General features: G+C 36.2%; 1 protein-coding gene across 1 annotated transcript; it reads right to left on the reverse strand.

Annotated features, from left to right (window-relative positions):
• Positions 1 to 10196: 10196 nt before the first annotated feature.
• Positions 10197 to 25983, reverse strand: LOC132185171 (glutamate receptor 2.8-like). Its single transcript, XM_059598980.1, has 5 exons — positions 25716 to 25983; positions 17176 to 18512; positions 16720 to 17032; positions 10885 to 11291; positions 10197 to 10784 (listed from the first exon to the last, which is right to left on the reverse strand). Exons 1-5 carry the CDS (start codon positions 25981 to 25983, stop codon positions 10197 to 10199), a joined length of 2913 nt encoding a protein of 970 aa, XP_059454963.1.
• Between the last annotated feature and the right edge of the window lie 1439 nt (positions 25984 to 27422).

The raw sequence follows: 27422 nt of genomic DNA on the forward strand, positions 1-27422 counted from the left end.
GGGTGGCCTGGGGGTGGTTCAGCCACCCCTAGGGCCCAAGGGGGTGGTTCGGCCACCCCCTTGGGCCAAACCTTCAAAAACAAATTTGAGGGTTTGGCCCTCGGGGTTGGTTCGGCCACCCAACATATTTCTTCTTTTCTTTTTTTCTTTTTTTCTTTTTTTGGTTTTTTGTTTTTTTTTTTTGGATTTTTTTTTTCAATAAAATGTTTTTTTTCAAAAAAAATTAATTTTTTTTTTTAAACTTGGAGCATTTTGAAAAAAAAAAAAAAAAAAAGTCAAAATGGTCGAATTGGTCAATTTTGAAAGTTTGGGGGGGGGGGGAGTCAAGTGTCATGTTTAAACATTGGAAATAAAAGTGCAAATAGGTGGATAGTTCAGGGGAGTAAAATGTATTTTCTCCTTTAATTTTAGTAAGAACATACGTGTTGTCACCAAACAAAAGAATAGGAATAATTATTTCATTCAAACCTCTTTTATTCCCAATAATACTCATTATTATTCCTAAAAGAATTACCAATTTGTATACCAGATATGCCCTTAAAGTGTTCACATTTTTTTTACACAAGCACTTTGGACTAAACAGATTGCCACACAGTTGCGGATCCAGGAGTTCATTCTACCATGGGCGTCAATAAAATAATAAAATATAATTATAAAATAATTTTTTTTCTTTATATATTATATTTTTATTATAATATGGTAAATACAATCCAAAAAAGACATTATACCACAATATATGTATCACAAAAAGCATATTTATATGCTAAATTGATATATTAGTTACCATGCATGTAGGCACTAGTACAAAAGTAAAGGAAAATACAAAATACAAACTGCCTAAAATTGCATTCTATGCGGTCTTAAAGAAGCAAAATCATCAAGTATCAAATCTGAATCAAAGCTTTCAGCAATTTCCCTTTCAATGTAGACAAGTAAATTATCTTCAAGAAATTCATCCTCCATTTTGTTACGAAGTATTGTTTTAATAATTGTTTACTTCTCATACTCTAATGATTTTATAATAAAATTATTAGCATATTTCGATAGCTATTAGCCTAAAATGAATTAATAAAAAGAACAAATCTAAGATTGGCAATAATCTTCTGAAACTCGTTAATGCTTAACAAAATCCCAAAGTATATAAAACACACCAAACAAAAAAATAATAATAATAACAATAATGTTTTAGAATAAGATAAACAAAATGATGAAAATGAGAGATATGTCTCAATTAAAAAGTTTAAATTATAACCAAGTCAAATTAAGGGCACTATCATAACCAAGGCAAATTAAGGCATTAATGGCTTTAATTATAAACTTTACTCTCAACTTACTTGGTTGGGTACTTGGATTATGACAAGAAAATACCAAATATTGATAAATAAACATTAAATTTCTAGACTTTTTTTTTTTTAATGTGAAACCAAGAAACCGAAACAGCTGGAGGAGTTTTTTTCCTCTTTTTTTTTTTGTAACAAAATTTTGTTACCTGGGGTGGTAAACAATTCATGCCATAAAAATATGTAAAAAAAAAAATAAATTAATTAATTTTTTTTTTTTCCAGGGGCAACCGCCCCTAAGTCACCCCCACTTCTCTCCACCACTGTTGCCATATAATTAGTTCCAAATAGGCATCATGCTAATCATGTATAAATTGACTAAATGAGCAAGTTAGAAAGTTCTACTCATCCCATTAGCATGTTGAGTAGGTTATGATAGAGTAAGCTAAGATGAACCAACGTGTGATGGACTATTAGCACTTTCTAGTGTACTAGTGTGTGAGGGTTGAGGTTGAGAAGCAATCTGTATCACACAAATCACATAATTAGTGCATTTAACCACTCAAACTGAAATGCTGGTTCTGTTGTATGCAATCTTTGACGCACTAAAAATAGCTTAGACATGCTAATACTCCAAGCACTGAAGAGCAGCTCTTGAAGCAAATTCTGTGGGAAGTCAGAACTAGACTTGTTGTAAAAGGACGATTTCCGAGAACTCAGGAGAATCTTATTTTGTGCTCCTTGTGGAATTTTCCTACTGATATGCTTTTGTAATGTTGGCTTGTAGGTTTTGTTTTCCCTGTTTTGGTTGTTTTTCTCAACTTTTGTAAGGGATTGTAATTGTGGTTGAAGAGTTGCTCTGTTTTGAGCTTTGTTCTTGATGAAATCTCTTATTCATCAAAAAAAAGTGTGCTTAATGCACAGAAGATGTAAATAAAAAAGTTTCTTCTAACTTGTAAATTTCAGTTCATACTCGGTGATAGAATTTGACATTTTATCCGTGAAGACTATAACATATTAACTATGATGGTTTGCCTTAATCATGGAAGTGGAAACTTTTAGTTAATATGTTGATGCATTTGGAATGCCTTGAACAAAATCACCATGAGAAAGTGTTCTATAAAGAGAAAATTACTAAGTTGGTTCATGTGGTTTAACCTTCTCTGATGTTCCAAAATGAACAAATAAGTCCCCATTGAATGCTTTTGTAATAAAATGACCTCTATGTATAACTCCAGTTTGAACATTTAACACAAGCCATCAATGGGACCACGTCACCACTAATAGACAATAGGTACATGCATTGATGGTGAGTCATGGAAAAATTACATGATAGAGAATACATGTCATCGCCACATCACACAAGGATGCCACGTCATGTACAAAGTGCCATATCAGAAAAATGACAACACACATACACCCAAAAAGGCCCAATCCCGATATTAGCCCAACAAAAGGGCCGGCCCATTGTACCACCGTCAACAAATACGGCCCATGAAGAACCAACATATGTTACTGGTGGAAGGTTGGAACCTGGATAACATGCTATTGTTAAAGGCCAACAACCTAGCTAATATGTTGTGCTAGTGGAAGGCTCTAGAAGCCTACAACCCAACTGATATGCTACTACTGGATAAGGTTATTAGGAAGCCCAACTCGAAATGGCTGGGGTTGATCACTAATCCCACATCATACGAGAAGCTGATAGCCCTAGCTTGAACTGGCCAAGGCTGACCACCTAGCCCACATCTTATCCGGAAATTGACAACCTAGCTCAAATTAGGCTGTTCATATATTTTTTATATTATAAATACATGTTGAAACAGGTCAAACAGGTTGTGTTTAGATCAAAACTGGTCAAACTGATCATGTTTGGTTCATATTAAGTTAGGTCAAACGAGTTCAACAAGCCGCGTTTAGGTTTAAATTGATCAAACAGATCGACCCATTTATTAAACGAGTCAAACAGGTCAAGTTGTGTTTAGATTTAAGGATTTAACTCGTTTAGCTAAATAGGTTATGTTTAGATTTACCCTTAACGATCTGTTTGGATCTACCCTTATCATTCTGTCTATATTTACCCTAAACGGGTCCAATTTCAATTTAAAGGATCCGGGAGCATCTACACAATAAATGAAAGGAAATGAGAGCTTTTCAAGAAGAAAAAATTGTACCATTTGGTTATTTAATTTGCACAAAATTAAAAGATGTCTATTTGTACAGTTGAGTAGATTTTCCTCAATCGTTTCGATCCACAAGTAATCTGACCAGTTAGAAGAATATTGGTGAATACCATCATCAATGTTGATAGGTGGATGCTCCATCATAATTTAAATGTATGGGAAAACAAGAGCACCATTCATGGGGATAGTGCTAGATTTAATTGCAAATACTTGTATCTCTACTCTAATTTAGCAAGTAATCTTATTAAAAAGAATTAATAAAGAAAGGAAAAACAGTGTTTTTTTTTTTTTCTTTTCACAATGTAAAGGGAGAATAAGAATAAACATCTTCACAATAAAATAAAAGGAAAAGAATAAACCCGAAAAATGTTTCCTTGAAGAGCCTCCAATTCTTCTCCTTGAAATTGTGTCTCAAAATTTGTGTCTTAAAGGTCTATTTATAAGTTTAAAAAAACTCTAGAAACCCTAAAAACCCTAGGAAATTCAAAGGTCTAGGTCCTATTACCACTAGGACTTGGAAAACCTAGTTTGGAAAGAAAAAGGAGTCCTAGCCGCCTTTGGGTTTTCCTACAGCACACGAGTGCGCTTGATCGCTACCCATGTGCGCTCGAGCGTAGACCTGCGCTCGATCTCATGTGTGATGTGCTCGAGCGCAAATCTTCTTATCCATGCGGTCGTAGCTATGCTCGCTCCTTGGCTTTGGGTGCTCGAGCCTAGGTGTAGTGTGATCGATCGCACTACCCGTGGATGCTTGTGCTTGATCCAAAACTTTTAGCTTTTCCCAATTTTGTCCTCTAAGCCTGATACTTCCAAAATTGCTTCATTTTCTCCAAAAACCTAGAAAAATACAGAAAACATATAAAAGAAATAAAATAGCACAAAATAATCAAAACTAAGAAATCAACAAATGTAAATTAAGGGCTAAAGGATATATATTTTGGCACTTATCACACCCGCAAACTTATATATTGCTAGTCTCTTAGCAATACTAAATTAAAAACTAAATAAATAACATAAAAGAAAAAGATAAATCCATCTTTCGTGGGATGTACGATTGCATTTAGCGTATGCAACAAGCCTTTTAAACTCCTAGGTTATTATTCCCTAGAAGACGAGTGAAGTCTCGTGAGAGTTTTCCAAGAATGTTACCCACAAACATTATGCAAAAGTTCATGTTATCCAAAAATTTAAAATTATCACTGAAAATCATGATTTTCATTTATTAGCAAGCTTAAAAAGATAAACTCTATCTTCTCAATGAATTGGAATTTCAAAGTCTAATTACTTACACAAATCAAGCTAAGGCATCACAAGTTCGAAACAGTGTAAGGTGAACTTAGCACATAAATATGAAGCTTCCAATTATTTCCAATGTGCAATGTCCCAATATCTCAAAGTTCATTGGAATCTCCATCAGAATGAACAACTATGGCATAACGTTTTCTTTTTCTTTTCTTTTTTTTTTTTTTTTTTTTTTTTTTTGGTCAGGCTGTGCAATGTTTGGTTCCCTTAAGCTCTCTAATTCACCCATGTAATGAGTGTTAAGTCAATGACTCTCAAACCGAAGGTTTTAGGGCATTAGGTGTAAAGACACCCCTAAGGACTTACTAACTCGAGTCAAAAAGGTTATGAAATCAAACTAACCATAAAATTAACCAAATCAAAATTATTTACCTTTTGACATGAACATTCATTGCTTAATGAGGCAAGAGGTCCAGTTACTTAGTGAAAAGTTTATCATTGATTTTTTTTTTTTTTTTAATTATGCCAAAGTATCCAACCGATGATTCATCTAGTTTCACCCAAGACATTGAAACATACACATCAGACTCTCATGTCATACCCCACTTACTATGTGCTAATGTGCTTGTGTCAGATCAGATCAAATAGGTGAATTCTCAAATGTCCAGAGTAAGTAACCATACTTCAAAACTCAATTATCAGATCATGCGTTCAAATTTTGTTCTCACCAATGAAAATCAAATCATAATTTTTTCAGATCAACCAAAATTTTAAGACAAACATGAACATGCATTTTTTTTTTTTTTCAAAGATAATTAACAAAAATAAGGAAAAATAAGGATGAAGTGTGTGCAATGTGTATAAATGTCCCCCATACCCCCAAACTTAAATTACACATTGTCTCCAATGTGTATATAGCATGGAAAGATCTGACCTGGGAGAGGGAGAACTGTCTGGATTGGTATGGCTCCTAGCACACCCCCAAACTTGAATGCAAGCATACTTTTCCCTGAAAAACAAAACACTAAAGTAACAATGGAAAACAAAATAAAATAAAAATAAAATAAAAACAAACTAACAAACAAACAAAAAAATAAAAAGGATATGCTATGGGGTGCCTCCCATAAGCACTAAGTTTAACGTCTTCAGCCAGACTGTTGTCCTCCTCTTAAACTTGAAGCACCAGTCTTTTCTTCTCTTGCACCAAAGAGAATGAATTTTTCTTATTGCAAGGTTATTCCAAATGTCCGTAGATCGGGGTGGACCACTCTAAGTCTTCTCAAACATTTTCTCATTTGGAAGGGAATCATGAACTGTAATAATATAAGGAGAATTCTCAGGGAGTTTTTCCATCTTGAAGTCCTCAGTTTGCTCATTTGGTAGCTCTAACAAACTGCTCTTCTGGCTTCTTGGTGTTACATGAATAAAAGCTAATGTTGAAGAAGTTATAGTGCTCTCTTCTTCTTCCCGATGTGGCTCCTATGGAACTTCAATTTGCTCCTCCTTCCTTTCTTCCACTTGATTTTCAACCACTTCTTCACTCCCACATGTGGTGATAGCTTGCTCATGATAATAAGTGCACTCATCCTCCATGTAGTGTCCATTAGGATTGGCCACCAACTGATTTTGGCACTCTTCTTCCTGGTATTGTTGAAGCCAATAGAGGGGAGGTGACTCCTCTTTATGATAGCAAATATTCTCTTCCTCCATATAATGTCCATGAGGAGTGGTCACTGACTGACTTTGGCACTCTTCTTCTTCTTCTTTGAAGATATCAGCTTTTTGTTCATGGTGAGCCTCCATCCTTTCTAACAGCACTTCTTTTAAGGCAGAACTTGCTTCTTCTAAGGCATAACACACTTCTTCTAAGGCAGAACTCTTCGAAGGAAATGGTTCTTCTTGATATTGTTAAAGCCAATCAATTGGACATGGCTCCTCTTCATGATAATGTTGAGACCAATTGATAGGAGATGGTTCCTCTTCATGAGCTTCTATCTTGAGAGAATGGATTGCCGCAGACTGGGGCTAAGACAGGAATATGAATGATCATATATGGGAGATAGCTCCTCTTCTTGGTATTGTGGAGACCAATACAAAAAATTGTATATTTTGTTACGGCGGTTTAGTAACGTGTCAATAGGGCTGAGACATTACTAAATGTTAGTAACGTGTCTAGTGTGTTAATAATTTGGGTGTTGCTAAATCCATTTTAGTAATGTGTCAATTTTAACACGTTACTATTTAGTAACATGTCAATCTTGACACGTTACTAAGCTTTTCGTAACATGTCAAAATTGACACGTAACTAAAGTTTAGTAACGTGTCAATATTGACACATCACTAAAATCTTAGTAACGTGTCAATTTTGGCACGTTACTAAATATTAGTAACGTGTCAATATTGGCACATTACTAAACGTTAGTAACGTGTCAAAATTGATAAATTTTATTTATTTATTTGTAAACCTGATAACAATAGCTATCAATTGTTGTTATTACCAACATCAACATACATTCATATCCGATACATCCATTTGGATGTATACTCAACATACATCCATTTCTCAACATCAATTGCTATCAACATACATCATTTCTCAAGTCGTATCCAAACTATCAATCGAGATGACGTCCACAAAACATACACATCATTGTATATATACATCAACATTGTTAATAAACAAATAATTCCACTTGCCATGAAGATACTCAAGAATGGGCCAGCCGTTGTTTCCCTTGTGAACATGTAATTTTGCTCATCCGCATAAAACTCATTAGAGTCATGGTTATGAGAATTCGACAATATTTCATCTACACCAAGGAAATCAACATAACCTACTTCTTCATCACTAAAATTAGGCACTTCACCTATAAGGTCTTCATCAACCTCTTCATAACCTGCGATGTCATCCGTGGGTTCTTTCTCTTCCAATGGGTCATCTTCCTCGGGGTAGAGGCCGCCAAACATAGGAGAAAACTCATCTTCTTCGTACTCTTCCTCTAGGTCGAATGGCAAAGGTCTTTCATTCGGATCTACCTCACTGACATCGTCATCATAGGTTGGTGGGAAATCCCAATCCACGAATCTTTGTGAAGGATCTTCTACATCTTCATGCTTGAACTCTTCATTAAGGAACTCAAATTCCTGAAACTCTTCGGCCACATATTCCCTTTCCTCCTCCACCGAATATGGGTTTGGTTGATGAATTTGAGGCTCGTGAATAACGATCAAGTTGGCCTGTCGCGGCATCTCCGCCTCAATCCGAGGCCTCCGTCGTTGAGATTGCGCCCTACGAATGACAACCAAGTTACCTTCATCCACAAAGCGTGGAGTTGGTTGACGGTGACGAACGTTAGGACCACCCATGTTGCTCAATCGCGTCGCAATCGTCTCTATTTGTTTCCACAGGATCGCCACCTCATCCTCCATGCATTGCTCATGAATCGCCGATTGATTCATCATCTCTGTCGCCTCTTTAGGAACCTTCTTTTTATTGGACTTTTCTATCTTTTCTTTTCGGGTGTCGAGCTTGACGTCTGCGTCCCGTGATATAGCATGGGCTTGTACCGTTGGAAATTTCTTCTGCACTTTCCGCCCCACATACGTATTTATAGGTTAACCCTCAACGATAAATTTGTCTCCCACCCCCATGTACCGTGGTCTTGGTTGACGATGATGAATGCTCGGACCATCCATGTCAGGGAAGTGATCGGTAGGGACCCTATGTTGGGTGCGCACACGCTCCTTCTTCCACTTGGTTAGACCACCAAACCTCTCCTCCATGTGCCGCAAATGAATCACCGGTTGCTCCTTACGTGCTGCCTTCGTGCACACGTGCACGTGCACTTTGTTCATGTCTACACAATGGTTGCCCTTCCCATTCATGGAAAGTAACTTGGGCTTTGATACCAACTGATGTAGTGTGACTTAATGACCTGCAGCGAATAACAACATTAAGGAACGGGATAAATACTTCTAGACCTTGAGACTATCAAAGATCTAACAAATCTTCTCAAAATGCTAGAGCCGATCTAGGGTTTGAAGGAAAATAAGGTAGAAACTCAACTCTAAGACTTCTTATTGATAAAAACTCACATATAAACCAAATCTACATTTCTGGAGGCTATAAGCTTGTATTTATAGCCCCATGACTCCAAACCTAATAAAAATACGAATTAGAATCGGAATTGTAATCCTACGATGCCCATTCAAAACCCCCGTTTAGATGGACCCTCCTAAAACTGAAAGAAAAGTGCATAAAATAATGAAAAACTGAAAATAACATATAGTCGTGCGTATGGCTTGCAAACGAGCTGCAAACGGACGTCCTTTTGGACCTAGTAAACATCGAAATTAGCAAATTCTCATGACACGTGACTTTGTAGATCTTTGAGTTAGCTTTCCAACACTGTAAAAATTGCACAAATCCAAGATCTGAAATTCTAGATATGACATTTTTAGTAGAACACGTCAAGTACGAGTTTCTCCCTAATCATTGCTATTCTTTATGAAATCCTTAGCTTTTCGATCTACATCAAGCTTACTATATATACTTGATTCTATGCTCAAATGTCTACAGGTGTGTTATATGAGCCTTGGATCCAATGATTGTTTCATGACCGATACGGTGATAACGAAATCATTTAAAACTTTTGACATGCATAAATAAAAACAAAATTTTTTTAATAATTAAAAAAATTAATAACTAAAATGACCCACGACCACTTGTGACCCAATGTGACCAACCGGTGGGTCGAGTGATGGGTCACAAAGGTCACAAATGACCCACCGACCCTCCAGTGGATCACTTTGTGACCTATTGTGGGTCACTTGGTGACCCTACAGTGGCTTGTGACCCACCAATGGGTCATTATGACCCTAAGTGACCCACCGGTGGGTCACAGTGGGTCACTTTATCACTCTCCAGAGGGTCACAAAATCAAAAATAAATTATTTTTAACTGCTAAAAAAAATACATTTTTAAACTAAATAAGAAAAAGAGAAAATCATGTGAAGTTCGAAGATGGCTGATGAGAGAGTTGCACATTACTGAGAAGAGAAGAGTAAGGAGATGGAAGTCTAAAATGAACTCTACAATATTCTGAAGATCGAAGTCTAAAATCTAAGTCCTTAGAAAAGAAAAAACTAAGAGGTAATACAAATTTCTAGTGGGTAAAAGGGAGAGTTTGTACAAAACACCCATGTGTCAAGATTTTTCCTTGCACACTTAGTTTAGTCAGAAAATTTATAAATGTGCCAGCTAAATTAGTGTCAGGATTTACAATTATTTGTAAAGAAGATTTATCAACGTTTTATTCCAAACAAATGTTGTATAAAAAGATTTATTTGGAGAGCTATAATTATTTACATACAATACATTTAAAAACCACATTTATAACAATAATAATAATAACGTCATATGGCTTTGTCATTGCCATGTTAGACGGAAAATGCAGATATATTAACTGATTTTGTGATCTATTTCTGGGATTCATGGTCCCTCTTGATTTGGGTCGACAATTTGCTCAGTATCTCCTGCTGGTTCAGACACTTGACCCCTTGGACTCATGAGATCTGCATATTCTCGAGAAGGCGTTTCTGAATCTCCTATGACACGTGTTGAATGGCTTGATGGAGTTGGTGGGTAGTTAGCATTTGGCGAGGGTTCACTTGCGCCTATAACGTGAACACCGTCAATCTCACATCTGTCTCCAAGAGCTCTCTTTCTAAAAGTATGCGAGCTTAGGTCTTTTCTGTCAAAGATTCTCAATGTATGCTGAATTCTTCTCCCTAATGATCCTTCTGTATCAAAACGCATCAAGATTTGCCGCCTCTCATTGTAAAGGAACATGCCAACGGAGACGATGAGGGCTAATAAGGAAGCAACACCGGCAATGAGGAATAGGCCCCAAAAGCTTGCAAGGCTGAGACTATTAGAAGAAACTTGGGTGTTGTAATCTGGACAATTGGTTTCCATCCCAAGCCATGCCTTTTCAATCTCTTTCATTTTCTCTCCCTCGGTCACATTTAAGATTGCCCTAGAAACATCAGCAACAAGAGGGGAACCTCTTGGGAAGGCCTGCGCGCAAGTCATATAAATAAAAAAGAATATGCATGATAAACTACATATATGCATACGTATATACAAAAACACACAAACATAAGAAATGAGAACTTACAAAGCCAAAGCCATCAGTTTTGTATATTGATGCAACCATGGTATATTTTGAGCAATATTGTCCCAAAAAAAGCTTCATGTATGGGATTTCATCAAAAGCAGCAGCTATACCGCCATTTGCACTTCCATTGGATAAAAGTTCATCACATTGATCTGTAGAATTATATTGCCGAAGCTTACTTGTGTCGAAGTTCATTTCTTTTAGGACTCCAAAAACAAAAGAACCTTCTGGGTATCCGACATACTCCTGATTCTTAATAAGCTGTTTGAAATCAGTAACAGTTGGTTGCAGTTGTTGAACTGTTAAGAGTGACGTCAAACTCGCAGTATAGCTTTGAGTGAGTATGAGCACCACAAAAACCCATACAATCACCACAAACCTAGCGCAATTGCTTAACACTGGCTCCCCTGTAAATTAAGCTCAAAAGGGTTTTGGGAAAGAACATAATTGCATTTCAGACACAAGTAATCCAAGCATCTTTTGAGTTTTGTAAAACAATGTTAAGATAAGTTATATAATGAGATTAAGTTTCATATGTATATATAATGTTATTCCACTTAAAAGTTCAGATATATTATGTCATTGCTGAAACAGAGTTTGTAAAGAAACTTGCTAGCGCTACATGAAATATGCGAGTATTCCATTTGTTAACTTACATAAAATTCAGGGTGTTATAGTGTGTAAAAAACATAGCTCAAGAAAAAGTGTAAAATCTGGGACATAATTGATGTCGTATGTATGTGTGGGTGAGTGGTGTGTGTGTGTGTGAGTGAGTGAGAAAGAGAGAAAGCGTGTGTTGTATGTTAACTGTGAGTATTGTGTACGTCATTACTCAGTTGGGAAAGGGTTTTGTGTTATATATAGCTTAAGAAAGAAAAAATGTGTGCTTGTTAAGATATTTTTGTGATACACTTGTATGATCCTTTTGTACTAATGAACTTTTAACATAAATTTCATATTTTATTGTATTATCCTTTGCTCATCTTTACATGTTTGATTCAAAATTTTGGTATCAAGGCTAGACAGTATAGTTAGTGATTGTGAAGCTAAGCAATCACAGACCATTAAAATGCACCACATGAAGAGATGCTTTTCATGCACAATCTAGGATTGTGAATCTTGTTAGTTTGGGACCAAGTTTACATTGGAGTGTTTAGGATCACTCTAAGTTACAATGAAAAATCTCCAATTTTTGGGTACAATGGAGAAGCTTAATAATTATAATTATAGCATGTCGCAAACATACATGAAGTCATATTTATAGGGGCACTATCTTTAGGAAATTATTTGTTGTAGTGACACTATACACCTCCTACAAATCATGTCAAAGGACTTTAGAAGTGAATGATTAAAGCTAGTAAATTTCTACTTACGATTAAGATAACAATTAAGAAGGAGATGTTGATGCAAATTCAAAAAGCCATCACATCTAAACAAGCATGGGATATACTAGGTCGCTCGTTTTTCAAAGAAAAATTATATGCAACTTCAACTTCTAAAGAGGCATTTAATATTCACGGCCCAATCAGAGCTCACAATTAATTAATATTATACAAACGTGAAATCTCTTTGTTGTGAAATATTTGACTTAGATCCTATTATTAAAATTAATGAAAAGGTATTAGAAGGATTATCATCCATGGGTTCTCCCTAGGGGTGTCAACCCGATCCGGTTTCCCGGTTTTTGGACAAAACTGGAACCGAAACCAGGGTACCCCAGTTCTCGGTTTCGGAAAACCGGAACCGGAACCAGGACCCCAATTAACCGGGGTCCTTGTTACCGGCCGGTTCCGGTTTTACCCGGTCCGGTAACCGGTTTTTGGGCTTATTTTAGGTGTTGGGCCTAAAATGCCTAAAATAAGCCCATTTTTTTTTTCATAAGTTGGCTCATTTTAAAAAAATATATATTAGTTTTTTTGTCTAAATTAAAGAGGCTTTGTTGTGATTGTTCAAAATAATTAAAAAATAAACCTAAAAAAAAGCCCAAAAATCCTATAAAATATAAACCCGGTTCTGGTATTTACCAAAAACCGGGTACCGGAACAGGGGTACCCAGTTTTTGGATTTTTCAAACCGGAACCGGAACCGGGTCCCTGGTTTCCCGGTTCCCGATTTTCCGGTTCCGGTTCCGGTTTCCCGGTAATTTTTGACACCCCTAGTTCTCCTTCTCCCAAATATCAAGGACTTATAATAGTTGTTCAAGGTTGGCCAACCGTTCTCTTGAGGAGATGGAAAATTTATTAGCCAACCAAAAAACATTGGCCAAGCAGTTGGTTGGGTGTCACTGAAGAACAAGTAAGAGACTTTTTGGTGGTACCAAGATCGGACAAGATAGAGAAAGGAGATGCGCCATATTAAGAAATAAAAAGACGTGGAAAAAGGTTAGCGAGTTCTCAATCAGGGGGAACTAAAAATAGTTGGCAAAAAGATGGTGAACATTCACTGAAAACTAAACGTCTGAATCAAATTATTAAATGCTTTAACTCTGGTCGAAAAGGACACTATCCTCAAGACTATCAGCTCAAAAAAAATAATAAAAATTAATTAATTAATTAAAAATTAGCATAAGGAAATTTGGTGACATCAAATTAGCACCAAAACATGTATTATAATGAAGCTTAATGGGATTTTCAAGCACCCTTAGTCATAACGAATTTTGAGGATAAAGTTTCTCATAGAAGAAGTTGATTTCAACTAGAAAGCTATCAAATAACAATTTATTATCGATGAAATAGCACCAAGTTTTGTTGTAGTTAAGTTAGAGGAAACACCATTGGCAGTGACCAAAACCAAGTAATCAATTATGATGAATATTATATCATTGAGTTTGAGGTGAACTCCAATCACATGAGTAAAACTAAATTGGGGAACCAAAGAATAACATGCAACCATGTCGTAAAACCCTAGAAAGACATATATTATTAATTCGTGAAATGGAGGAAGAGTCAAAGAAAAAAATAAAATAAAAAATAAGAAGAGAATAGCCTATGAAAGATTGGTGTACATAGAATACTAGATGTTGTACTTTATAGTGTTGAAAAAAAAAAAAAAAAAAAAAAAAGGAAAGAGTGTTGCATTGAACAAAAAGCTAAAAGCACAGCATGGAGAAAAGTAATGAATGAAAAAGTATTTGCATTAAAGATAATCATACTCGGTATATAGTTCCAAAATCAAAGGATGTTACACCTATTTCATGCCAATGGGTTGATAAAATGAAGACTTGTTGACACGGATTGAGTAAAAGGTATAAGGTGTTGCGAGTGGCTTTAGGATTCTCTCAGTAGTGTGGATTGGATTTTGATAAAACCTTTAGTCTTGTAGATAAGAATACTTTAGGCTGCTTTGATAGTATTGGCAACTAGTAAATTATAGAAGCCATAAAAAATGGATATGAAGAATGATTTATTGTATGAAGATCGAGGAGAGTCATTGAGTGATTAGGGGGAGTGTTGAACAACAGCAGCATGACCTCATTCTCTCCAGAATTTTCCCTCCACTACATGCCTTCTTCAACAACCACACCTCATAGCCCAACACTACCTTCCACTCCAATGAGTTTTCTTTCCCTCTCTGTCTTGCTCTTCTTTCTCCACATTATTCTTTCACTCATTTTCTTCACCTCTTGCCGTCTTCCACCACTTGCCGTACTTAATCTCTTTCTCACGTTTCTTCCTAATAGGTCATTGATAGCTCACTAAGTCGACTAAAGGACCAGTTGGAAAGTACATAAACGTCAACTAACATCAAATGTATAAGGAAGCGCGGGCTATGTATGTTAATGTGTGTGTGAAAAACACGACTCAAGAAACAGTGTGATGCCATCAATGCATGAGTGGAATTATAGTACGAGAGAAAGTGTCTGTTGTGTGTTGGTCATGAGTATTGTGTGTCAAAAATCAAGAGAGAAAGGGTGTTGTGCGTGTCATATCCTAAGAGAAAAGGTTTGTATTAGTAATTGAGAAGTTTTTTGGGTTTGGTGTGAATGTGATACACTTGTAAGATTCTCGTGTACTAGTGAGTTCTGAATAGAAATTTCTTATTTTATCATGTGTTATCCTTTTTTTGCCTTCCCAGGTTTGATTCAATACTATTAAACCACTAATTGACTTTTTATTCCCTATACCCTAGGAATTTATATTAATAACTCTAATATCCTAATTAATCAATTTTATTTACTTAAAATTAAAACTGGCAATTTTTTACACGACTAGCGAACCCAACATGAAATTATAGGGTTTGGTTTTGGCATAAACAGGTTCGGGTCACAAATAGTTTGACCACTTGACCCATTTATGAAATTATATATATTTTTATATAATAAATACATGTTGAACCATCTCAAACGTGTCAAAAGGGTCATGTTAAGTTAGGTCAAACGGGTTAAATAGGTGGTGTTTGAGTCTAAACGTGTCAACAAGTTTGTGATCCATTTATTAAACAGGTAAGCGGGTCGTGTTCAAGTTTACAAGTAAGATTCGTTTAGCTAAATGGATCGTGTTTAGGTTTATCCTTATCGGCAGGGGTGGACCTGTAGCTTGGGGTGGGGGGACGAATTCTTTACAAATTTTCATAAATTGCCTTAAAAATCAACCCATTTTATAAATTTGTCCTCCCAAAATGATATTTTTGTCCCCTCAAAATAATACTTGTGTCCCCTTAATTTTTTTTTTTTTTTTTTTTTAGTTTTGCTCCCCCCAAAATAATGTGTCCATTTTAATTATTTTTTATAGTTTTGCTCCCCCAAAAAGAAAAAATATGTTTGTTCCCTTTTAATTTTATTATTATTATTATTATTTTAAACTTTGCCCCCTCTTTTAGTATAAAAAACCTAAAATACCCAATTCATTTAGTTTCCCTCTATATTCTAGTTCGCTTCTAACTAAAAACTCAATTTGATTTAGGACTTTGATTGAATATGTGAAAGAAAAAAGTTAAATGGTTTGGGTGCTTTGAGTAGCTTCTAACCAACAATCAGTTTTTTAAACGATTATTTTGTCATCATTTAAGTTTACAATATTTGTTTTGACATCACAAATTAGATGGTTTAATCATTTATGATTACACCATTGTTGGACTCAACTCTTAGCATTTCTCTTATTGTTATTTGGGGCTTATGGGGTTTGTTAGGAAAAAGAGTTCATGCTTAAAGATACCGTTTTTCTTAAACCCTATAAATCATGTTTAGTTTATTTTGCTAGTTTTTTTTTTTTCTAAGCTATTTTGCTAGTTATTTATATTGTTATTTATTTGGGATGCCATGAGATTAGATGTAAGACTTGTATGCTTTTATTTTATATAAACATGCACACACAAACACACATATAAAGAGATTATGTGCATTTATATACTTTTGTATTTATATAAGTCCATCAATCTCCCAAAAAAAAAAAAATTCCGTCCCCCTATACCTCAAATCGTAGTTCTGCCCCTGCTTATGGGGTTGGTGCGTAGGTCAACCCAAACCCAACCCGCCAACCCATTTTGCTAGTTATAATCCTCTTTGACTCAATCTTATATCACAAAAACATGTTGACTATTATAAAACTATTATTTTCCTTGACAGATGATAATAGTGAATGGAAGCAATATATATATATACACACACACACACTTCAACCCAGTAGTAGGAAGTTAAGCAAGCTGGATAAGTAGTAAATTGTTCTCGAAAAATGGAAATTTCATACTTTATGGTTTCTATGAAATAATTTTTTAAAGCTGCAATCGACATACAAGTGTCTAAAGTTGGTATATTACACATGGGCCCTTGTATTAAGTATTTTAATCGCTTGTTGGTAATATATAAGAATAAATTAGAACATAGTGAAGGAAACTTACGATGTGAAAAAACCATGGTAGAGAAGGCGTACCACAAGCTTGTCCCAATCTGATGCAAGCGAGGCCCACGAAAATCATCATTTATTCGGTGTTCAAGAACCCATACCACAAAGCCTATGAAGACAAAGAAACAACCGCTTGTCATCCAAAGGTCCCAAGTTAAAGGCTTCAAGAACACCCATGCGTTTTTTGGCCTGTTGTCTTGGATTGGCACAACCATTGATACTCCAGATTCCGTGTATGGCAATGCAAAGTCCACAAAGTTTGCCCTGTTCGCTACGATCGTTGTATCTCCTACCATAGCGTCAAATTTCTGTCAAGAAAAATTGTTTATTTCCATCAATTATATATATATATATAAAAGTGCCTTTTTCGGATAAAGTGCATTAGGAAAAGAGAACAAAGGAAAATAATGTTATCTTAGTTACTAAAAATAGAAAGAATACTTTTACCGACCCCAAGAAATACTTCATAGACCAAATCATTATAATCACCGGCGCTTCCACCATCAGGCTTTGCAAAGGGAATAAACTCATAGCTAACGGCGTATGGCAATTCTTCCATTACAGCATTGAAGACGTCTATACAATACCCAGTGACTTGTGGTGTATTAATGCTAGGATCACGCGTCACCTTAACAAATTCATTAAAACCATCTTTCACTGGAACTCCTATACGCAATTTCTTCCCATTTGTTGCAATCTCCCAACCTTTAGGGGCAGAGCTAGAATCACCTGGCCAAATAACAGGTCCTAGATTGTCCTTCGAGGTGGAATATGTGCTTGTGTTCGCTGAATTCAATTTCCTTACGAGTCCATTTTCTGGAGTCCAGAATGCAATCCTCCTTTCTCCATTGCCATTCACATTAATAATTTCAAAACTTGATGATTGTAGTTGACCATTAACAAGACTGAACTCTCCAGAAAGTCCTGTAAATCGTACACCCAATATAGCTTCATGAAGTTTCGGGCCATTTTGAGAGACCCTAATAGTTTCAAGATCAGTTAAGTTGCTTGAAACATTTGTCTTCTCAAACCCAAGATTTGTGATCCCAACTTTCTCAACTGCCCTAGCTAGTGCGGAAGCAGCATCATAAGCCCATAGGCCAACAACACTTAGTTCAGCATTGGTAATGTTTGGATTGTCCTGTTGGAATTTCCTTTTCCATTGAATAGTAAAATTTTCAAGCTCTTTTGTTTTTGGAAAATAAGTCTTCATACCTAATACCCCTTGCATAGATTCAAGGATTAAAGGTTCTGTCAAACTAAATGAATTGGCTATCCCATTGGTAACTATCCAAACATAACCTTCTCTCATCATTCCAATCCCTTTTGCCTTGGTGAAAAGCCGAGAACTAAGATTGTGTGACATGTGCACAATGAACACTCTTGTTTGCATTGTCATCAACTTGTAAAGTTCTTCACTAATTTGGTCATCGGTGGCCAATGGAGGAATGACACTTCGGTAGGGGATACGAGTATCAATCCCTTGCAAGGCATCAATCAAGAAGGGTATTATACCTTCCCCGTAATTATTGTCTACATAGATTGGCACAGCTTCTCTCCATCCAAAAGCTTGAATAATTGCACTTATAGCTTTCACTTGGGATGAGTCATTTTGAGAGACTTGAAAAAAGTATGGACTCCGAAGGGAAGTAAGAGAAGGGCTTGTTGCTGAGAAAGATATAATGGGCACCTGAGCTTTTTCCCCCAGATCGATGACAAAGTTGGCCTGCATCGAGTTTTGTGGCCCTATGATGGCTTGCACTTCTGCATTTTTTATAAGGTATAGAGCTGTGATTTGAAAACAAAGAGAAATTTGATTAAATGTCCAATCGAACTCAAAATGATCGGTCATCAATCCTTTAAATCTAAGTTAAAATCTAGTAACCATCATTACATCAATGCATAACTACCCAAGTTCAGTGATCTTGATAAGCAATCAAAAAGATTAGAAATTTAAGTTAAAATCTTATTTAATTTACATGTGATGCTTGAATGTCTTTATGAAATAACTAATGTCTTTATGGTACTACAACTCATGTCTATATGGCATAATTGATATCTTCGTGACTTGATTGTCTTCTTCTTGGCAAAATTTAATTTTTCTTTGTAGCATATAGTTGATGTCATTGTGGTATATTGTTACCTATGTGACATGCATAATGGTGATTATTGTATTGTGACTTTGGATAAAGTTAGTATTTAAAATATTGGCCCTTTGGATAAAGTTGTTTAATTTACAATGATTCTTCTATGAGATATCTTTCTTTTTCATAAACTTGTAGTTCCCTTAACCTCATTACATATGATGCTTACCAGGTGCTAAACCACGTGTTTAGTTTTTTTCAAAAAGGTTTATAACTTGCTAATCATTTGAGAATAATTAGTCTTGGAGCAATTCCTTTGATCTGGTTAAAGGCATTTGGATTTGGACCATTTATTTATATGTATGTTAATTATTGTCTTGTTTTGTAAACTCTAGTGTGATGGATCTAGACTTTGCTATTGGCCGGGAAAAAATATCTTAGACTGTATTTGGTCATGAATTAAGAATTATTTTTTATGTAGAAGTATACTTTTGATAACTAAAGTCTAATTTGGATTTATTTATGGACATCTTACTAATTCTTGAGAGATTTTTAGTGATTAGTGTTTGGTACGCATCATCACAAGACAACGTCAAACGCACATAAAAATAACAGTGCAATTAAAATGACACCTCTATCTCAACTATTAATTTGCAAGTTAGAGATGCTCCCTAAAAATGCCATTAGTCTGTTAAATCCTTTACTCTTAATGCAAGTTGTTATGAGCAAAAAAATACATAAGTAAAATTACCAATACACATAAAGAAAGTTGCAATATTTCTTATTGAATACTGAAAAAGAAAAAGAAGGCACAGAACAATAGTTGATTAACAAGGTGAAAATAAAAATCACTAGAAAAGGAAATGGAAACGAGTCAAGATATTCAAGCAAGTCTCCATTGACCCACTGATGCAGATCGCAGGTCCCCTGGAAGTTCGATCGATCGCACATGTACTTGCGATCAAGCGCAATTCCAGACATTTGCGCACCAAGTCCCTGAAACTGCAATCGATCGCACTTGTACCTGCGATCGATCGCACACGGAGCTGCTTATGTTATATTCCGCATTTTAATTAGATTAAGCCGTCTTTATTTCCTTCTTTTAGTAGTATTAGGGTTTTTGGAGTCAATATTTCGTTATTTTATTAGATTTAGGGTTTTTGGGGTATTTATGTTATATTTTATTTTGTTTAGGGTTTTCAGGCTATAAATATATGCTTATAGCCTCCAGAGAAAGACAGCTGTTGATTATTATTGATTTTGATTAATGAGAATACTCAGAGTTAAATTTATTCATCTTTTCCTTTAAACTTTAGAGAGTATCTATTGTTTTAAGAATAATTCTTAGATCATTGATAGACTCAAGATCTAGAATTAGTTATCCGCTGCTTTATTGTTGTTTTTCGCTGGAGCCTACTAAGTCACGCTGCATCAGTTGGTATCAGAGCTCAGTTACTTTCCATGAATGGGGAGGAGCAACCGCTTTGCAGACATGAACGAGGTGTACGTGCGCACAGAGACAACACATAAGGAGCAACCGGGGATTCGTTTGAGGCACATGAGTGGTGGGCCGAACAATTGTCGTCGCCAACCAAGACCGTGATTCGCGAAGGCGGAAGGCAAATCTATCGCTGAACCTTGGCAACACAGGGAGGATCGATTCAGGGCTATGAGGGATCAAATTGAAGACCTCACTACCCAATTATCCAACTTGTGTGGTCAACATGAGAACAGATCTAGAAACCCGTTTGCGGAGCTCCGAACGCACGGACGTTAGCACCTTGCACAAGCTCATGCCAATCGGCGGATAAGTAGATTCGAATTCAAAATTCCGAAATTCGACGAGGATCTAGAACCCAACGAATTTCTGGATTTGGTGTTGGCTGTTGAAGAGGTTTATGAATTCAACGGGATGCCCGATGAACAACAAGTCTCTTTGGTGGTACATACATTCCGAAGAAGAGTTGGTGCGTGGTAGCAACAACTGAAGAAAACTAGGAAGCGGGAAGGCAAATTGAAGATCAATAGTTGGGACAAACTATTGAAATATATGCAGGTCGCTTTCTTGCCCCATAGTTATACCATGGGCCAGAAGTCACAAAATTGGAGACAATGGTCTATGGCTGTGACAAAGAAAATAGAAAATTCCTACAAAAAAATGGCGTTTAGGGAAACATGGAGTGAGGCGAAGAGTCCACGACAGGCCAATTGGACCCTTACTTGCCAACCACAAATCCATAAACCGAATCCATATTCTGTTGAAGAGGAAAAAGAATCTGTGGATGAAGAGTTTCAGGAATCCGAATTCAGTGATAAAGAGTTTAGACATGAAGATGTTGTAAATCCTTCGCAAGGATTTGTGGATTGGGATTCCCCACCAACCTATGATGACGATGTCAATGAGGAAGAACCGATTGAAGGGCCTTTGGCATCCGACGTAGAGGACGAGTACGAAGATAATGGATTTTCTCCCATGTTTGGCTGCCTCTACCCCGAAGAAGATGACCAAGAGGAAGAGTACAAAGAAGATGGTTTTTCTCCCATGTTTGGCAGCCTCTACCCCAAAGATGATCAATTGGACAAGGAAGAGCCCATGGGTGACATCGACAATTATGAAGAGGTTGATGAAGACTTTTCAGGTGAAGTGCCTAATTATAATGATGAAGAGGGTTATGTTGATTTTCTTGGTGTTGAAAGTATTTTAAATTCTCCTAACAACAATTGTGATGAGTTCTATGCGGATGAGGAGAATTATATGTTCACAAGGGAAACAACGGTTGACCCGTCCTTGAGTATCTTCATGGCACATGAAAGGGAGAAGGAACGAGAGAAGAACAGCAAATTTGTAGTATTGCCAAGTGGTGTATGGGGCTTTCATGACAACCATCAAGGTATTTTGATGATGAGAAGCGTCATGTTTATTTTGGGATGTTGCCTTGTTTTGATCTTGAGGAAGGGCGAGTGGAATGAGTTGACTGGACATCCGAAGGACCATGGAAAGAACCGGCCGAATTCGAGGGCGAATTCTCTCCAACAATGGGGGAATGATGCAGATCGCAGGTCCCCTGGAAGTGCGATCGATCGCACATGTACCTGCGATCGAGCGCAATTCCAGACATTTGCGCACCAAGTCCCTGGAACTGCGATCAATCGCACTTGTACCTGCGATCGATCTCACACGGAGCTGCTTATATTATATTTCGCATTTTAATTAGGTTAAGTTGTCTTTATTTCCTTGTTTTAGTTATATTAGGGTTTTGGTTATATTAGGGTTTTGGGAGTCAATATTTCGTTATTTTATTAGGTTTAGGGTTTTGGGGGTATTTGTGTAATATTTTATTATGTTCAGGGTTTTCAGGCTATAAATATATGCTTATAGCCTCCAGAGAAAGACAATTGTTGATTATTATTGATTTTGATTAATGAGAATACTCAGACTCGAGTTTATTCCTCTTTTCCTTTAAACTTTAGAAAGTATCTATTGTTTTAAGAAGAATTCTTAGACCATTGATAGACTCAAGATCTAAAATTAGTTATCTGCTGCTTTATTGTTGTTTTTCGCTGCAGCCTACTAAGTCACGCTGCATCACCCACTTTGTTACTATGTTAAAAATTTGAAATATTATGCTAAATGAAAGGAAGAGATATAGAGAAGGAAGACCATAAGAGATTAACTTGGTTCAACCTTAATGGTGTACAAAAACTTAAAGGACACTACATCTTTTCTTACATTCACTTTGATAGGTAATATACTGCAGTGAACTTCTATTTACAACGGGATCTACACAATTTGAAAAATAGGAAATCATGAATTACTCCCTTGATTTACTCTTCATGATAATAATTAATCACTTGATTTACTCTATATAATGTAAATTAATCCATTGATTTACTCTTTATTAAAAATAAAATTAAAAAATTAAAAAAATAAATAAAAGGTAGAATGTTACCATGGTTTATATTATCCGTAGCTTTAAGATTTCAACCGTTGTCTTTTTTTTTCTTTTCTATTCAATATGGGGAGGGAAAAGGGGAATTACAACATAAGAAAATACAAAAATGGGTGGGCACCTCAAACAACAGGCCCTAAAGAACCAAAAATCAGTATATAGAACAAGGAACAAAGAAACGAGTGAGAATGAGTCAAATAAATGATCCAGCCCATTAACAGAACAGGAGCGACAACAAAAAGGCTACTAGTAGAGGCAAAGGCTGCAAAGCAAAGGGCTCGGGAAGAGGCACGGTGATGCGGATAAGCAAGAGCAAGAACTTATTGAGTTTTTAATTTTGGGTCTTTTAATTTTAGTTAGTAAGATCTTTGATCCAGCCCATTAACAGAACAGGAGCGACAACAAAAAGGCTACTAGTAGAGGCAAAGGCTGCAAAGCAAAGGGCTCGGGAAGAGGCACGGTGATGCGGATAAGCAAGAGCAAGAACTTATTGAGTTTTTAATTTTGGGTCTTTTAATTTTAGTTAGTAAGATCTTTGATTTCGGTTTTAATTGTACCAGATTAATATAGTCTATTTTATTTTTTATATTTTATTTTATTACGGTTGTCATAAATTAGGTAAGCATTAAATGGGCGTTACCCTAGGGTTAGGGTTAGGATTTAAGTCTTAGTCTATTTAAGCGTCTTTTTCAATTGTAATCAATAGTTTATGATGAATTGAGATTTTGTTAGACATGGATTTGTCTTCCCCTTTCCCCAATTTCTTCTGTTTTCTCCCCCGGCCCCTTTCTAAAGCTTTTCTCTGGGCTTCTTCCCCTCTTTGGATTTATTTCCTTCTTTTCCTAAGCTTTCTTCTTAACTCCTTGTTGTCCTACATCACACGATCGAACTTCAAAAGGTTCCTCAACTCTTCCCAAACCCTCGCAAGGAGCACAACAATAGCACATGGACCCAAAAAGGCTAGTCAAAGTCACCGGAGAGAAGCCACACCATAGCAAACAAAACCAACAAACTAACGCCGAAAGGAAAAGTCTCTAGCATAGGAATAACCCAAACACAACCAGGGAAACAACTAGCCAGAAAAACACAGAGAATAGAAAAATCCATGGAAAAGTTAAAAAATAGGGCATGTAAGCCACTCACCGGTAGTAGAGGCCGGGAGGCAAGAGACCACCACAAGAAACCGGTAGCAGCGAAGGGATGTGGCGTATGAGAGGAATGGAGGCATCATGTACAATGTAAAGTTGTCCACACATTGCCATGTGGGACACGTGTCTGCGAGTGGGTGACACGTGGGGGACACGCACCAGCAAATGAGATCCACTCGCAGGCGTGTGTGAGACACAAGTCGGCGCATGTTGGCCGTATGGAGACATGCCGGTGGTGGTGAGAAGTGAAGAGGCCCAAGAGCACGGTGGAGTGGTGCATCTGAGGGTGGACCTTCTTGAAGCTGGCATATCGGGTTTTGAAAAGACCAAATCCAAAAACTACAAAATTTCGGGTGGAGCCGAGGCTGGAGGAGGCTGAAACCGGGTGATCAATGGTGTAGATGGAACGGAGATAAACGGTGGTGGAGAAGGAGCAGGTGGAGCTACTAATCCGTGAAAAAAGATGTAAAACAGGAAGAGAGAGAAGAGTTAGAGGAAGAGAAGGAGGAGGAGAACCTCACAAGGAGGTGGTTGGCTTCTACTAAGACAAAAGGCAAATCTTCTCTCTCAGAACGAGAGAAAAGCAGTGAAGCTTCAATGGTTAATTTTGATGAAGATGGGTAGCTAGCACTTATTTACCTCGAGTACTCGAATTAAAATCTACCATATGCAGTGTAAAATAAAATCACAGTAATTAAGTAGATGAGGGTAATATAAAAAGTGAGTAGAAACTGAATGAGCAAATACAATCAAACAATTAAAAATGTTTTTAAAAACCTTTTCTTTTGCATTTTGTCAAAAAGAATTATTTAATAAATATTTTCGTAGAATAAACCATGACTGGATTAACTACTGTGTACACTCGAATGAACCATCCCCGGTGATGAATCATACTTCGGTCTTTCTTTCTATGTTAGCAAAAACCAAACCAGATGTTACCTATTGCGTCTACGTACATAATAAAAATTCTAACTAGCTAGGTCAATTCCAAAAAGAATATCTAATGAATTGCACTAAATTAAACTTTTTATTAAACCATCACTTATCTCAAAAGCTTAAACTAATAGAAAATAAGAAATAGTTAATTTACTAATTTGATTTATATTCTAATACTTCATCTTCTTACATGTGAGCTCAAACTTCTCTTTAATAAGTGAGGTCTAACACCAGAAATATTTAATTGAAAAAAGTAGTAAATTGATGGAGACAGTTCAAATTCTGGACCTTTGCCTTAAAGCTATGTTAAATTATCACTTATCTCAAAAGCTTAAGATAATAAAAAATGATTAATTTAATTATTTAATTAATATTCTAACACTCACTCGAACCACATAGGGTGCAAACTAAGTGAAACCCAACTCATAAAATATTTAATTAAATTGAGAAGTGAATGACGACAAGGACAATGTTCAAGCTCAAAATTTTACTTTCGTGCCATGTTAAATCATCAGTTATCTCAAAAGCTTCAGCCGATAAGAAATAGTAAATTTAATCATTTAATTAAATATTATAACACTCCCCCTTATGTTTGGGACCAAACTCCCACTTAATAAGGGTGACCCAACAAGTAAGATATTAAACTTAAATAGGGGACCCATGAATTATAGAGTTATGGTTCAAATTCATAACCTTTAATTCTAATGTCATGTTTAAATCACCAGTGTATTTGTACCGAAAGCTTTAATTAATAAGAAAAGAATAAATTTAATTATTTTAATTAATATTCTCAAACACCTAAGAGTTTTAATCCCTTAAGAACAACATGTTGGTGGAGGATTAAAAAATAAAAAATTGAGAGAGAGAGAGAACCTGCGGCTGCTGCTCCAACAACATCACGTCTGGAGTCCCTGGTGTTAAGCCTCAGCCTAGTTTTGTAGTAAGGATGAGAGGCATAGAAGTCAGAAAGAGCCATATTTATGCAACTCCACCCCATCTTCCCATTCCATGTATCCATGTCAAGAACCACACCAACATCAACTGGGACTGTCGTGTTTTGTGCATTGCCCAAAAACATGCTTTCAGAAACAATAATGAAGAAGAAAAGAGAAAAACCAAATCTGGTACTATTCATCCTCATGATTATGTTTGAATATCTTGGAAGCTTGAATGGGCTTAACGCACAACAACCTCAATTTATAGAACATATATGGTACGAAGAAGAGAGGATAGGGGAATTTCTTCGAGATAGCTAGGACTTGGAAAGGATGAACTGTAATGAAAGCAACCAAACTACTAAATTATTGTCGCTTATTAAAAATAAAAATAAAAAAACAACTAAACCTGTGCCATTTTCAACACTAGAAGAAGATTGCTACAATGAGAATGGTTGTAGAGAAACTTTATGCGATTACCAAGAATATCAGAGTGCAATAAACAACAATATATACTAGTTGACACTGCTCTCTTTGACAACGAAATGGGCTCTGGTGTCGTAGGTTGATAGAGGCAGAGGTTTTATAAATAAATGGAGGCAGCTTCCTGCTGCCCTTCTCGCAACCTTAAATTAGACAAGCAAAGGTTCCTTCTCCGCCCATGCAACTTTGTAGGGCGCATCATTAAAAGAAGAGGCATGTTACATAATTTTTTTTTTTTTTTTTTTTTTTTTGGCAAATTCAATAGATCAACTATTGAATTTAGAAATTCATATGAGTTCTATACAAATTCAATAATGAATTCATCTATTCACTAAGATGATTGACAAATATTTAAAAGAATAAATTTTATCATTTCTCCTAAAGGAATGACTCACATTAATCCTCCCTGTAGGATACATATGGGACAAAATTGTCCTAATTTTAAAAGTTGAGGACAATTTTGTCTCAATTTTTACAACTTTTTACTTAAATTGTTAAATTCTATTTCATTTGAAATTGAGAAGATCTATTTCTCTCACCGGAAAGCTTTAGCTACACTATTGGCCACCAAGTTGACAGGCGTTTTTGGCTTATCTCACTTCATTTTGGAAGGCATTCCGTCATTGTTGCCCCTGCCCACCAATTGCCGAATAACACTTAAGATTGGGAAATCTCCTCCACCATCTTTGAAGTCTTCCGATCCTATTAGAAACCACAAAAACATTAACCGAAATATAAACTTCTGTGCCTGCTAGTAATTGTAAAGTTAGAGACGGTGCATGTGTTACATGCATGACAATCGGGCATATATTTGTCTAGTGTTAATTTTTTTATTCTTTAAGAAACAGTAAATAATGAGTATCCGGGAAAGTACCCAATTAAGTAGCGGTAGCAAGGAACTTTTGATAACGTGGGTGACCTGTTAACGCAACCTAATTAATTCTAATCCTTCCTCGTATCAAGGACGACCCTAGCTAACACAAAAAGATATGCCATTTGTCTGCACCTTAATTCGTTTACCTTGACCAAATCAAACTACTTAAAAGTCGTTAATTCTGACAACTACCTTGCTGGGCATTCACACCATAATACTGTTGGTGAAGTTGCAACTGGGGAAGGAGTAACTAACCAACTGCTGAAACTCATCTATCCTCACATTTAA

Source organism: Corylus avellana, chromosome ca6 (assembly GCF_901000735.1).
Source record: "Corylus avellana chromosome ca6, CavTom2PMs-1.0".
NCBI classification, from domain to species: domain Eukaryota; kingdom Viridiplantae; phylum Streptophyta; class Magnoliopsida; order Fagales; family Betulaceae; genus Corylus; species Corylus avellana.

What these genes read in the sequence shown, in the direction of transcription:
- LOC132185171 (XM_059598980.1), bottom strand. Translation starts at nt 25,983, where the DNA reads ATGAGGATGAATAGTACCAGATTTGGTTTTTCTCTTTTCTTCTTCATT. An exon ending in TGTTGGAGCAGCAGCCGCAG is followed by an intron (nt 18,513 to 25,715) that starts GTTCTCTCTCTC and finishes TTCAAATCACAG; the next exon opens with CTCTATACCTTATAAAAAAT. An exon ending in TCTATGAAGTATTTCTTGGG is followed by an intron (nt 17,033 to 17,175) that starts GTCGGTAAAAGT and finishes TTTTCTTGACAG; the next exon opens with AAATTTGACGCTATGGTAGG.